The sequence below is a fragment of the Rhinatrema bivittatum genome, chromosome 7 (genome assembly GCF_901001135.1).
Source record: "Rhinatrema bivittatum chromosome 7, aRhiBiv1.1, whole genome shotgun sequence".
Classification (NCBI taxonomy): domain Eukaryota; kingdom Metazoa; phylum Chordata; class Amphibia; order Gymnophiona; family Rhinatrematidae; genus Rhinatrema; species Rhinatrema bivittatum.
The window spans coordinates 46287691-46302408 of NC_042621.1; the positions used below are offsets into that span (position 1 = coordinate 46287691).

General features: G+C 43.2%; 1 protein-coding gene across 1 annotated transcript in view; it reads right to left on the reverse strand.

Moving 5' to 3' along the window:
• TANGO6 (transport and golgi organization 6 homolog) overlaps positions 1-14718 on the reverse strand; it is a 308257-nt gene that overhangs the window by 188944 nt on the left and 104595 nt on the right. The window contains 2 exon segments of the mRNA XM_029610664.1: positions 13473-13607; positions 14135-14320. Coding sequence (XP_029466524.1) covers positions 13473-13607; positions 14135-14320 — 321 coding nt within the window.

Genomic DNA, 14718 nt, shown 5'->3' on the forward strand with positions numbered 1-14718 from the left:
CTGAAGAAAGAGCAAAATACAAAAATACAAGAAATGCACATTCCCAAAGATGGCATATCTAACATCTCAAAAAGCAAAATTGCTTACCTTGTAATAGGTGTTATCCCAGGACAGCAGGATGTAGTCCTCACATATGGGTGATGTCATTGATGGAGCCCTATTGCGGAAAACATTCTGTCAAAGTTTCTAGAAACTTGACTGGCACTCTGAGCCCACTGAGCATGCCCAGCATGCCATGATATTCTCAGCCACAGGGGTCTTCCTTCAGTCTCGTATGTAGCAATAAGCTTTAGCAAAAATAAAATAATAAAATGTATCGGACCCAACTCCGCAGGGTGGCGGCTGGGTTTCGTGAGGACTACATCCTGCTGTCCTGGGATAACACACCTATTACAAGGTAAGTAATTTTGCTTTATCCCAGGACAAACAGGATGCTAGTCCTCACATATGGGTGATTAGCAAGCTAGAGGCTGAGTCATTTTGTAATGAAGCAACACTGAAGTATTGTTGGTGAAAATGAGGCAGCCGAAAATCACAGTCAGTTGGATGTAGAAGGAGTTGGGGGTTATACTGGGGTTCAGAAAGATTGTCCGTAGGCTGAGTCTTGTCCTCCTTCTTTGTCCAAACAGTAATGAGCTGCAAAAGTGTGAGGAGAACTCCATGTTGCAGGTTTACATATGTCAAGAACTGGCACTGAACGATAGTGTGCTACTGAGGTTGACATTGCTCTTACTGAAGGTTTAAGGTTTATTATTATTTATATACCGTTGTCTCAGCAAGCCTTCACAGCGGTTTACATTTCAATAGATGTACAGTAGGAAAATTACATTCAATCATAAAAGATAAAACAGCTAAATTTAAAAGAAAGAAATTACTAAAACATGTTAGCTGTTAAAATATATAAAAGATATAAAATATAGCTATAAATATTAATCCAGTAAAACCGGTAAAAGACACTAAAAATCTATATACATTTCAGCATTACCTATAGTTTAACAGGAAGCGACCTGTGCATAATAAACTTAAACACATGTTTGCTGCTCATTTTCGATGTATGCTGCATTGAACAACCATGTTTTAAGTTCTGCTTTAAATTTGCTTTTTTCTCACTGTGTCCTTAATTGAACTGGTAATGAATTCCACAGTTTTGAGCCTGCAATAGATAACACTCTTTCTCGAACTTGGCTGAGATGTGCTGATTTTATTGTAGGAATTGATAAAACTTTGTCAGCTGATCTTAAATGTCTCTGTGGGGTATGCAATCTCAGTGCTGCATTCAGCCATTCCGTTCGTTCTCCATAAATTATATTGTGAATTATACAGGCAGCTTTATACATAATTCTAAAGTGAATAGGTAGCCAATGTAAAGTTATCAATGTTGGGGTGATGTGATCAAACTTCTTTTTTCCTGTCAGAATTCGAGCTGCCATATTCTGAAATACCTGTAAAGGTCTAATAGTGGATTGAGGTAGGCCTAGGAGCAGAGCGTTACAATAATCTAGGTTGGCAAAAAATAAAGCTTGTAAAACAGATCTAAAATCAGGAGGTTCAAATAATGGCTTCAATTTTCTTAAAGTTAATAATTTAAAATAACCATCTTTTAATTTAGTTGCTACTGTGTTTCCCCGATAGTAAGACACCCCTGATAGTAAGACGTAGTGGGAATTTTAGGGGGGGTCGGCTAATGTAAGACATCCCCCGAAAGTAAGACGTAGTAAAAAAAATTATTTTTAAATACCTGTCGGAGGGCCGCGTGGGTCCAGGCGGCTGGCGCCGGGTGGTCGCGTGTTACCGTAAATCTAGGCCGCGGGCGGGTGGGCGCTTGTTCCAGGCGGCGGGTGGACGCGCGTTAGTTCGAGACGGCTGGCGGGCGGCGGGTGGTCGCGTGTTAAATCTAGGCCGGGTCGCACAGGCGCGCATTCATTCACTGCCGGTGGGGCAGCCCCCACCGGCAGTGAATGAATGCGCGCCTGTGCGACCCCTGCGATTCGATGCTCAAGGCAGTCACATGCCGTGACGTCACGGCATGTGACTGCCTTGAGCATCAAATCGCAGGGGTCGCATTCATTCACTGCCGGTGGGGGCTGCCCCACCGGCAGTGAATGAATGCGCGCCTGTGCGACCCGGCCTAGATTTAACACGCGACCACCCACCGCCCGCCGGCCGTCTCGAACTAACGCGCGTCCACCCGCCCCCCCCCCCCCCCCCGCCGCCGCCGCCTGGAACAAGCGCCCACCCGCCCGCGGCCTAGATTTAACACGCGACCACCCGGCTCCCGCCGGCCGCCTGGACCCACGCGGCCCTCCGACAGGTATTTAAAAAATTCGACTGTTTTTCCAATATAAGACATACCCTGAAAGTAAGACATAGTGGGACTTTTGGGGGTAAAAAGAAAGTAAGACGCTGTCTTATATTCGGGGAAACACGGTATATGTTTTTTCATATTGAGCTCTGAGTCGATTATTACTCCAAGATCTCTAGCAAAAGGTGAAGGCATCAACTTGGTATTTTCAAATCTAAATGCTGGAATCTTTATTTGCGAAAGCTTTCTTTCTAACATTATTATTTCGGTTTTCTCTTTATTTAAGATTAGTTTCATTTGGGATAATAATTTTTTTATAGCGTCAAGATAAATTGTTATTAATTTATAAGTAAAACCAATATCATTTTCTATGGGGACTAAAAACTGTATATCATCTGCATAGACATAAAACATCAAGCCTAATCATGTAAGAAGATGACAAATCGGTTATAAATAAATATTAAAAAGGGTTGCCGAAAGTGTCGAACCTTGAGGTACACCTGTTTGGAGAGGAATTTTTTTGGATAGAGAGTTCTTTATTTTAACTTGAAAGGAGCGGTTATTAAGAAAGGAAATAAACCATTGTAAAACAATATTAGAAATTCTTATTTCTTGTAAACAAGTAATTAAAATATCATGTTGGACGGTATCGAATGCTGCAGACGTCTAAAAGAATTAAAAAATATCTTTTGCCAGTATCAAAACCTCTTAAAACCATATCAGTCAATGATAATAATAAAGTTTCCGTATTAAAATTCTTCCTAAAACCAAATTGACTAGAAAATAAGATATCGTTTGATTCTAAAAACTGATCAAGCTGAGTTTGAACTACTTTTTCTAAAACTTGACAAACTTGACAAAGTTCCTCATGAGAGGCTTCTAGGAAAAGTAAAAAGTCATGGGATAGGTGGCGATGTCCTTTCGTGGATTGCAAACTGGCTAAAAGACAGGAAACAGAGAGTAGGATTAAATGGGCAATTTTCTCAGTGGAAGGGAGTGGACAGTGGAGTGCCTCAGGGGTCTGTATTGGGACCCTTACTTTTCAATATATTTATAAATGATCTGGAAAGAAATACGAGTGAGATAATCAAATTTGCAGATGACACAAAATTGTTCAGAGTAGTTAAATCACAAGCAGATTGTGATAAATTGCAGGAAGACCTTGTGAGACTGGAAAATTGGGCATCCAAATGGCAGATGAAATTTAATGTGGATAAGTGCAAGGTGATGCATATAGGGAAAAATAACCCATGCTATAATTACACAATGTTGGGTTCCATATTAGGTACTACAACCCAAGAAAGAGATCTAGGTGTCATAGTGGATAACACATTGAAATCGTCGGTACAGTGTGCTGCGGCAGTCAAAAAAGCAAACAGAATGTTGGGACTTATTAGAAAGGGAATGGTGAAAAAAACGGAAAATGTCATAATGCCTCTGTATCGCTCCATGGTGAGACCGTATCTTGAATATTGTGTACAATTCTGGTCGCTGCATCTCAAAAAAGATATAATTGCGATGGAGAAGGTACAGAGAAGGGCTACCAAAATGATAAGGGGAATGGAACAACTCCCCTATGAGGAAAGACTAAAGAGGTTAGGACTTTTCAGCTTGGAGAAGAGACGACTGAGGGGGGATATGATAGAGGTGTTTAAAATCATGAGAGGTCTAGAACGGGTAGATGTGAATCGGTTATTTACTCTTTCGGATAGTAGAAAGACTAGGGGGCACTCCATGAAGTTAGCATGGGGCACATTTAAAACTAATCGGAGAAAGTTTTTTTTTATTCAACGCACAATTAAACTCTGGAATTTGTTGCCAGAGGATGTGGTTAGTGCAGTTAGTATAGCTGTGTTTAAAAAAGGATTGGATAAGTTCTTGGAGGAGAAGTCCATTACCTGCTATTAAGTTCACTTAGAGAATAGCCACTGCCATTAGCAATGGTTACATGGAACAGACTTAGTTTTTGGGTACTTGCCAGGTTCTTATGGCCTGGATTGGCCACTGTTGGAAACAGGATGCTGGGCTTGATGGACCCTTGGTCTAACCCAGTATGGCATTTTCTTATGTTCTTATGTTTAGCAATAAAAGATAAATTAGAAATGGGTCTTTAGTTGAGAATTATCCAAATTCGGTTTTTTAAGAATAGGTTTGATAATGGCATTTTTCAGAGTCTCAGGAACAATACCGTCCATCAAAGATAGATTAACTATATTAGCGATAACTGGCGAAATTATATCTGGGATGAGCTTAAGTGTTTTTATTGGAATAGGATCCAGTGGATGTCTTGCTGGATTCATTTTTTTTTATGAGAGTTTCAATTTCAAGTGTGGAAGTGGATTCGAACTCACACCAATTTAGATCTATTTTGTTGGGCATCTTGATTTCGTGGTTATGATTTAATGTAGTTTTAGCATTTAGTAAATCAATTTTGTTTTTAAAAAATAAGGCTATTTCATTAGTTCTATCTTCTGACAGATCAAATCTTTTTCATTTGGATTTTTTGTTAAATTTTTTACAATTGAGAATAAAATTCTAGGATTATGAAAGAATTTTTCAATTTTATTTCTGAAAAATTCCTTTTTCGCTTTATCTGTTGCTTTTTTATAATGATGTTGTGCCGAACGATATTTAGCTAGGGAGTTAGAATTTTTATTTTTTCTCCATTCAATTTCCAGTTTTTTTAATTGAGTTTTTTTCTTTTTTAATTCATTGTTATACCATGGGTTTTGAGCACTTTTAGTATTAATAATTTTACTTTTGGTGGGACAGAGTTTATTTGCTATAAATTGGACTTCAGTTTCCCAAAAGGAAATAGAATTAAGTTCAACAACACTATTAAATCTATCAGCTAGATTTTGAAATTCATTTTGCAAATCTTCTATTTTTGGTTGAGGTGGAAAAGTTATTACTTTTGATTCTTTACGCATGGAGTTTATTGAGACGTGGAACTCCGCTTTAGCTGTTATTAAGTAGTGATCAGACCATGGTACTTGACTAGTATTAATATTGATATTTTTACAAAACTTTGAATTAGTAAAGATTAAATCTAAAGAGTGACCCACTTTATGAGTGGGAGCCTTAGATGCAAGTTCGAATCCAAGCGCTGACAGTGACTCTTGTAATGTAAAACATGTAGTATCTAGTGGGGAGTCATCCATATGTAAGTAAAAATCACCTAAGATGATTGTTGGTTTGCCAGGATTGAGCGAAAAAGTTAAATTTTCCTAGAGAGGAGAGCTTTTATGGTTTAAAATGCCAGGAGGACAATACAGCAGACAAATTTGCATTTGTTCAGAATCAAATAATGAGGCTTCATATGACTGGGGAATATCTGCAGAGAAGCTTTTAAATTTAAACATTTTCTTTGCTATCAACATAATACCACCTCCTTTTTTTGCGTCCGTGGGATAGAGAAGATGTCATAATTATTTGTTAATTGATTTAACGTTACATTATCTGTGGTTTTTAACCAAGTTTCTGTTATTGCAAAAAAGTCGGGTCGATAATCACGAATAATGTCTGTAATTAATACAGTCTTTTTTGAAATAGCTTGTATATTGATTAAGAAAAATGTAAGGAATAGCCAATTTGTAAAGTTGCAGTTCATTGTGATAGAGGTATTGATCAATGGGACGTTAGTCACAGTACGATTGAATGAGCCTTTACTCGCCCTTGGAGAGGAAGGCCTGCTTTTTCATAGCAGAACTCTATGCAATCTGCTAGCCAGATTTAAAGAGTGTGTTTGCTCACTGGATTACCCGGTTTGTTTGGATCAAAAGATACAAACAGTTGAGTGGATATCCTATGGACTGCAGTGTGGTCTATGTAATATGCTAGCGCACGTTTACAGTCCAAGGTATGTAAGGCGCATTCCCCTTGGTGAGAATGAGACCTTGGAAAGAATGTGGGCAAAACTATGGATTGGTTCAAGTGGAATTCTGTAAATACTTTGGGAAGGAATTTTGGATGTGTATGGAGAACCACTCTGTCATGTAGGAATTTTGTGTGTGGTGAGTACGTGACAAGTGCTTGTAACTTACTAACCCTTCTAGCCAATGTAATGGCTCTAAGGAAGATAATCTTCCATGTGAGAAATTTATGATCACGGGAAGTCATGGGTTCAAAAGGAGAACGCATGAGCCTTAAGACCAGATTCAGGTCCCATTCTGTGACAGGTGGTCGAATTGGTGGTTTAAGATGAGTTAAACCTCTCATAAATCTACTGACAAGAGGTTGTATGGATATTGGTGCATCTCCCAACTTGTTATGGTAAGCTGAAATGGCACTTAGGTGCACTCTAACTGATGAGGTCTGGAGACCAGAGTCTGAAAGATGCTATAAATAGTCTAGTAGAGAAGTTGTGGGGCAGGAGAAAGGGTCAATGTTCTTTTTCGTGCACCACAAAGTAAATCTTTTCCATTTCGAAGAATAATTCTTTCGTGTTGAAGGTTTACGTGAAGCTATAAGCACTTGGGAGACATTGGTTGAAAGACTGAGTGGTTGTAATATCAAGCTTTCAACATCCATGCTGTCAGGGATAGGGATTGAAGGTTGGGATGGCGCAACCTGCCCTGATCCTGAGTTATGAGATTGGGAGCTTTTCTCAGTGGAATTTTCTCAGTGGAAAAGGGTAAACAGTGGAGTGCCTCAGGGATCTGTACTTGGACCGGTGCTTTTCAATATATATATAAATGATCTGGAAAGGAATACGACGAGTGAGGTTATCAGATTTGCAGATGATACAAAATTATTCAGAGTAGTTAAATCACAAGCAGATTGTGATACATTGCAGGAGGACCTTGCAAGACTTGAAGATTGGGCATCCAAATGGCAGGTGAAATTTAATGTGGACAAGTGCAAGGTGTTGCATATAGGGAAAAATAACCGTTGCTGTAGTTACACGATGTTAGATTCCATATTAGGAGCTACCACCCAGGAAAAAGATCTAGGCATCATAGTGGATAATACTTTAAAATCGTCAGCTCAGTGTGCTGCAGCAGTCAAAAAAGCAAATAGAATGTTAGGAATTATTAGGAAGGGAATGGTTAATAGAACGGAAAATGTCATAATGCCTCTGTATCGCTCCATGGTGAGACCACATCTTGAATACTGTGTACAATTCTGGTCGCCGCATCTCAAAAAAGATATAGTTGCGATGGAGAAGGTACAGAGAAGGGCTACCAAAATGATAAAGGGGATGGAACAGCTTCCCTATGAGGAAAGGCTGAAGAGATTAGGGCTGTTCAGCTTGGAGAAGAGACGGCTGAGGGGGGATATGATAGAGGTCTTTAAGATCATGAGAGGTCTTGAACGAGTAGATGTGACTCGGTTATTTTCACTTTCGAATAATAGAAGGACTAGGGGGCATTCCATGAAGTTAGCAAGTAGCACATTTAAGACTAATCGGAGAAAATTCTTTTTCACTCAACGCACAATAAAGCTCTGGAATTTGTTGCCAGAGGATGTGGTTAGTGCAGTGAGTGTAGCTGGGTTCAAAAACGGTTTGGATAAGTTCTTGGAGGAGAAGTCCATTAATGGCTATTAATCAATTTTACTTAGGGAATAGCCACTGCTATTAATTGCATCAGTAGCATGGGATCTTCTTAGTGTTTGGGTAATTGCCAGGTTCTTTTGGCCTGGTTTTGGCCTCTGTTGGAAACAGGATGCTGGGCTTGATGGACCCTTGGTCTGACCCAGCATGGCAATTTCTTATGTTCTTATGAGCTACACCCAGGTGAATTGGTTCTCTGATCGAGAGGTCTAGAAGTGTGGGAAACCATACTTGTCGAGGCCAATATGGGGCTACGAGTATCATGGACCCCTTGTCCTGTTGTAGCTTCACTAGAGTTTTGGTTATTAGCGGTATCGGAGGATACGCGTATAGAAGGCCTGAGTTCCAAGGGCGAGCAAAAGCGTCCTTGGCTGGCTGGTGTTTTTGTCTGTGCAGAGCGCAGAACCTGTCCACTTTGTGATTCAGGTGTGATGCAAAGAGGTCTACTGTTGGTTGCCCCCAACGCTGGAATATTCTGGTCGCTATTAAAGGATCCAGGGACCACTCGTGTGGTTGGAACTGATGACTGAGGTGATCTGCAACTACGTTGTGGATGCCCGCAGAAACATGGAATGTGTCAAGGCCCAATCCCAAATCTGTGCAGCTTCTTGACAAAGGAGATACGAGCCCGTACCTCCCTGTTTGTTCAGGTACCACATGGCTACTGTATTGTCCGTTTGAATCAGAACAGTCTTGCATGAAAGGCAGTCCTTGAATGCATGCAAAGCATAACGTATAACTCGAAGTTCCAGGAATTGATTTGAAATGTTGCTTCGAGTTTCGTCCAAGTACCCTGGGTTTGGAGATTGTCTATGTGAGCTCCCCAACCTAAGGTGGATGCATCTGTAGTTAAAGGTATCTGTGGGACTGGTTGTTGGAAGGGCAGGCCCTTGCGCAAGTTGTCCTTGTTCGCCCACCAAAGTAGAGATGAACGTAGCTGATGGGTTACTTGAATTGGAGAGGACAGTGGTTGAATGGCTTGGATCCATTGTGATCTTAATGTCCATTGGGTTATTCTCATGGCTAATCTTGCCAAAGGAGTGACATGAACTGTGGAGGCCATGTGGCCTAATAAAATTAGAAACTGATGAGCTGTTGCTTGTTTCTTCGAGTGTAGCGAATTTGCCAATAGGGAAAGGGTTTCTGCCCGATCCTCGGGTAGAAAGGCTTTTGAGAGGATGGTGTTCAATTCTGCTCCAATGAATTGAAGCAGGTGAGACGGAATGAGATGGGACTTTTGATAATTGATGAGAAACCCCATCGAGTGAAGTAGAGTAATTGTTCAGTTGAGAGAAGTTAGAGCTCCTTGTTGAGATTGACTTCTGATGAGCCAGTCGTCTAGATAGGTGAAAACGGGTACACTTTCCTTGTGTAAGTGTGTTGCTAGTACTGCCAGGCATTTCGTGAACATTCTGGGAGCTGAGGCAAGTCTGAATGGCAGTACTCTGTACTGAAAATGCTGCTGACTCACCAGGAAACGCAGATATTTGCGATGAGGGGGGAATATTGGAATGTGAGCGTAAGCGTCTTGTAGATCCAGAGAACAAAGCCAATCTCCTGTTTGAAGAAGTGGAAGCAAGGTGCCTAGAGAAACCATCCTGAACTTTTTTTTCTTTAGAAATTTGTTGAGATTTCTGAGGTCTAGGATGGGACGTAGGCCTCCGGTTTTCTTTGGAATGAGGAAATAACAGGAGTAGAATCCTCTGCCCTGCTGAGTCCGGGGCACCGGTTTTACAGCTCTGGTTCTCAGAAGGGTGGATAATTCTGCTTGTAGATGAATTATGTGAGTTTCGTGTAACGAAAGAGGTTTTGGAGGATAGTCTCTTGGAGTTGAGAGAAAATTGAGTTGGTAACCTCGAGATATTACTGAGAGTACCCATTGGTCTGTTGTTATCTGTAACCAATGGTTGTAGGAGGAGGAAACTCGGCCTCCTACTGGGAGGTTCAGTGTTGGATTGTGGAGATGGCTTTGGTCTCTGGTGGTGGCCTCAAAAACCTGCAGCCAGTCCCATCTGCGGTGGCGGTTGAGGCCTAGAGGCTCTAGGCTGTCTGGGTTGAGATCTTTGTTGCGGACGAGAAGATCTACCCCTGGATGCTGGTGGATAATATCGTCTCTGCCTGTAGAAAGGTTTTCTAGTGTCCTTTCTTGGTGGCTGGCGAGACATTGAAGAAGAGTAGTCTTGTGGAACTGACGACAGTTGGCACAATGTCTCCATGTGTTCTTTTAGTTGAGCCACTGCATCTTGAACTTTCGACCCAAAGAGGTTGTCAACTACGTAGGGCAGATCCACCAGCTTCTCTTGTACCTCAGGCCTGAGGTCAGAGGCTTTTAACCATGCCCAGCGACGTGCACTTATTCCTGAGGCTGCCACCCTTGAAGCTGTTTTGAAGCTGTCGTAGGCGGCCCGGACTTCATGCTTTCTAGCTTCAAGTCCCTTGTGTATTAAAGCCTGAGCTGCCTCCTGGTACTGGGAGTTGGAAAGTTCCTGCATCTGCTTCCATAGATTCCTTTGGTATTGCATCATATAAAGTTGATAGGACGCAATTCTTGAGTTGAGTATAGCTCCTTGGAATACTTTTCTCCCCAGAGTCTAGGAATCTATGGTCTTTCCAGGTGGAGTGGAGGAGTGAAATCGAATTCTTTTGGACTTCTTTTGAGCCGACTCAACCACAACAGATTGATGCGGTAACTGTGATTTCTGGTAATCAGGAACATGTTGGAAGAGATAGGTGGTGTCCACTCTTTTGTTAATAGGTGGACCCGAACATGGATGTTCCCAGAGTCTATGTTGCAACTCCAGAAGTACCTCATGGACAGGAATGGCCAGGACCTCTTTTGGGGGATCCACGAACTGTAAGACTTCTAAAGTCTGCTGTTTTGTGTCTTCCTCAGACACTAAGTTGAACGGTATTGTGTCTGCCATGTCCTTTATGAAATTGGTGAAGGACAAGTCCTCTGGTGGAGATTTCTTCCTGCCTTCCTGCAGAGAAGGGTCAGACATGAAGCTTTCCGATGAAGAATCAGTATTGCTTGCCTTCCCATGAGTCGTATGGTGTTTCCCTGGAAGGAGAAGTGGGAGAAGATCTCGGCGGAAGAGATGGAACTAGTGGCCGAAAGAGTCCTGAAGGTCTTGGCTGAGGATCATCGACAGGTCCCTGTCCAGGAACATCCCTGATAGGTTTAGTTGGGATAGACTTCAGTGGAATAGCACCAACGAGGGCGTCGAATCTATCTATCAACATTTGGAATAAAGCCAATTCTGGTTGACCTGGAGCCCCAGGTAGTGGCATTGGTGTCCTTGGAGATGGTCCCGGCATTGGAACGGGTTCCGGCATCGGCAGAGGCGTCGGCTTCGACAATGGTGTCGGAGAGGGTATAGGCGTCTGCGTTGATGGTCGATGCTCTTGGAGCGCTTGTAGCACCGCTTGGCTTGGCAGAGCAGCTACACGTAGTGGCGGTGGGGGCGTTATCGGTCCTACCACAGGGCCCTATGGAGGTTCGATGGTTGGCACTTGACGGAAGGTGAACGCCTCGGTGTGGAAGGCCTCGGTGTTTCCTGAAGGCGAGGCCGCTTGGCTGTCGACTTTTCTGGGGATAGCAGATTTTCCGGAATCGATGAATGGCGATGCCGATGTTTCGATCGATGCTCCGATGCGGTCTTCATCGATGCCACGGATGGGGTCGGTGATAAACTATCCCCTGAACCTTCCGGATGACATTTTTTAAGTATCAGTCGTGTCGAAACTCCGGCCGGAGATGACCGAGTGGACGTCGATGGGGAAGGTAAAAGCTGAAGATGGAACAAGTGTTCCATCTTTTCTTAGTGCATCTTCCGACCTTTAGCGGTCATTTCAGCGCATTTTGGGCAAGATGTTACATCATGCGATTGGCCCAAGCAAAGTACACACTCAAGGTGTGGGTCCGTAATCAACATGGTCCGATTACATTTGGGACTTTTTTGAATCCCGTGGCCATGATACTGTCGACAGCCGTCGATGTAAATGTGAAGAAAAATTATTTTATTCAAATGAGTCGAAATGAGAATCTTTTACTCACCAGCCGGTGGTAACGAGAGAGAGAGAGAGAGAGAGAGAGAGAGAGAGAGAGACCCCGATATGGGAGAGAAATTATTGATTTTTTTTCAATCTGATTTTTAGTCAGAATTGTGTGAGAATCTCACACAGGCTCCTGCTCTGCGATGCCAAAAGCAGCGCGGAAAAATGAAGACTGAAGGGAGACCCCTGTGGCTGAGAATATCATGGCATGCTGGGCATGCTCAGTGGGCTCAGAGTGCCAGTCAAAAGTTTCTAGAAACTTTGACAGAAAGTTTTCCGCAATGGGGCTCCATCAATGACGTCACCCATATGTGAGGCCTAGCATCCTGCTTGTCCTGGGATAATATATATGTTTTTACCTTTGTTGTCTGATCTTTGTATTTTTCTAGTTGGTCCTGGTCTCTTTTTCCTATTTTTTCCCTTGTCGCTCATTTCCTAATTCCTTTTCAGTGTCTTTCTTCTACTACTGTCTTCTTCCCTTCCACAGACACAGACACACACACACATGCTTTCTCTCACAGACTCCCTCACACACTCAAGCTTTCACTCTTATATGCTCTCCCCCCCACATACACAAGCTCACATTCTCTGCAGACACACATACAAAGCTCTCACTTTCTCACCCCTCTCCAGGCTTACATTCTTATGCACACACAGACGCACATCCAGGCACCCATTCTCACCCACAAACCGATGCTCCTATTCTCACCCACACATACACATTTTCAAGTTCACATTCTCACCAACACACAAACCCAGGCTTCTATTCTCACCCACACATACATATATTCAAGCTCCCATTCTCTCTCTCTCACACACACACACCCCAGGCTCCCATTCTCACACACACATACACATTCAAGCCCGTGCACAGCTTCCGCTTCCTCCCTCTCCCAAGCAGGAAGATCAGTTGGCCTCTCCTGCTGCCACCGGCCTCCTGCTATCTTTGGGCCGTATGGCACACCGATCTTCCTGCTTGGAGGGGGGGGGGAGGGGAGGAAGCGGAAGCTGTGTGCGGCACTTCTGCTCCCTCCCCCTCCATACGCCCGCAGGATCGCTTCCCCATGTGTGCTGTGCAAATGCACGGAATGGCACGCCGGCCCTAGGTCCTCCTCTTCGCCGCGCGGAGTTGGGATCCCGTGACGGCCTTGCAGGTCCGGTGCTCCACTTCCGGTTCCAGTTGGGTGGGCCTGGGTCCAAAGCCCACCCAGGCCCACCCGTGGCTATGCCACTGTTAAGTAGTACATATGTAACAAAATCATAGAAAATTAGTTTTCACTAAATGCACAATTTTGATCTAGAATTCATAGCCAGAGGATGTGATAAAGGCAGCTTGCGTAGCTGGGTTTAAAAATAGTTTGGGCAAGTTCTTGGAGAAATCCATAAATTTATTAACCAGACAGTCTTGGGAAAAACCACTACTGTACATGCTGTCACTTTATTGAAGACTGCCATAATCATCTGTTAAATAAACAGACTACTATGGAAAAAACTGATCAGTTCAAAATGTTGCCATACCTTCTTTCATTTTGCAAAGCTCTTTGTACGCCATGAACTCACCTGGACTGCCCCACCTAGCATGGCAGCTACCAACCCCATGGCCATGCTCAGGGTCTGCGCATCGACAGAGCTCTCTTCATTCTGGGTTAAGCTTACAAGGGCACGCTTCAAGGTTGTACCCACAAATTCTACCACCTACAAAATAAAAGCAAGCTTTAAACAGGTAGCAAAGAGAAAAAGATGTGAGTATAACTACTTCCAGCAGCTGGGGTAGCAATCATTGTAGGGAATGGTTGTGGGAACAGCTCCTAACCCAGCAGAAAGAAGTCTGAGTACTGTGGGGCTCACAGCTCCTTCAATCCCAGTCTCTTCTCGGAAGAGGGGGTTTAAAGAGAAAGACTTCTTCCCCTAAATACTTCAAATTCAGTCCTTTCAGTAACAAGTCTGTTCAGAATCATCTTATTACAATTTTTGAAGGCAATATGGCTAAGTTAGATTACAGAAGAGCCCACCACTCTGGTGAATGGCATAAAAGCAATGATTACAGGACTCCTGCAGTTTCACCTGCATCCAGTACAAGACATTCCAGGGTCTGGCCACAGTGGGATTCTCCCTGATTAGCTGCCAGTACCTCACCAAACTAAGTACTTGTGGGAAAGAGAGAGTTATAAGCTCAATCTGTTACCACCTGACCTCTGAATTTTACCCAGATTATAACCAACCTGCAGAAGGTCAGTGAACATGGAGCCCGAGACCTTTTCACACAGCACTGCCACCAACTGGAGAGTCAGCAATCTCTTCTCCTGCTCTCTCAGCTGCTGCTCGTGAGATCTCTCCAGTTGCTGGAGGATGTCACGAGAGATGGAATCTGGGTGCAGCTGCTCCTCCACAGCAACGGCTGTCAGATCCTGCAGCAGGAAGAGGAGGTATCATACACAAGAGCCTCAGGGATCTTGCCTAATCACCAGATGATGAAAAACTGTGCTCTCATACAGATTTATGGTCCTGAATGACAACAGCGCACCCTCTCATGCCACAGAAGATCCTACCATGCTGATGGTTAGAGATTGCTTGAATCTGCTTGCTATGGCATGGACAGCACAGCTCCATGTGTTATCTAATCTTTGCAGTAGGATGCCATGGGGAAGGGGGTAGGGAGCTGGAGGAAAAATTCAGCTGAAGGAGGAAGGAAGAACAAACAACTGCTCGTTGCCTAGACTTCCCTGAGAAGCAGAGAAAAGAGTGGGAACAGAAACAAATGACAGTGGGGAGTTTAGAAAGTGCTGTCTCCTGTTTCATGTCTGAT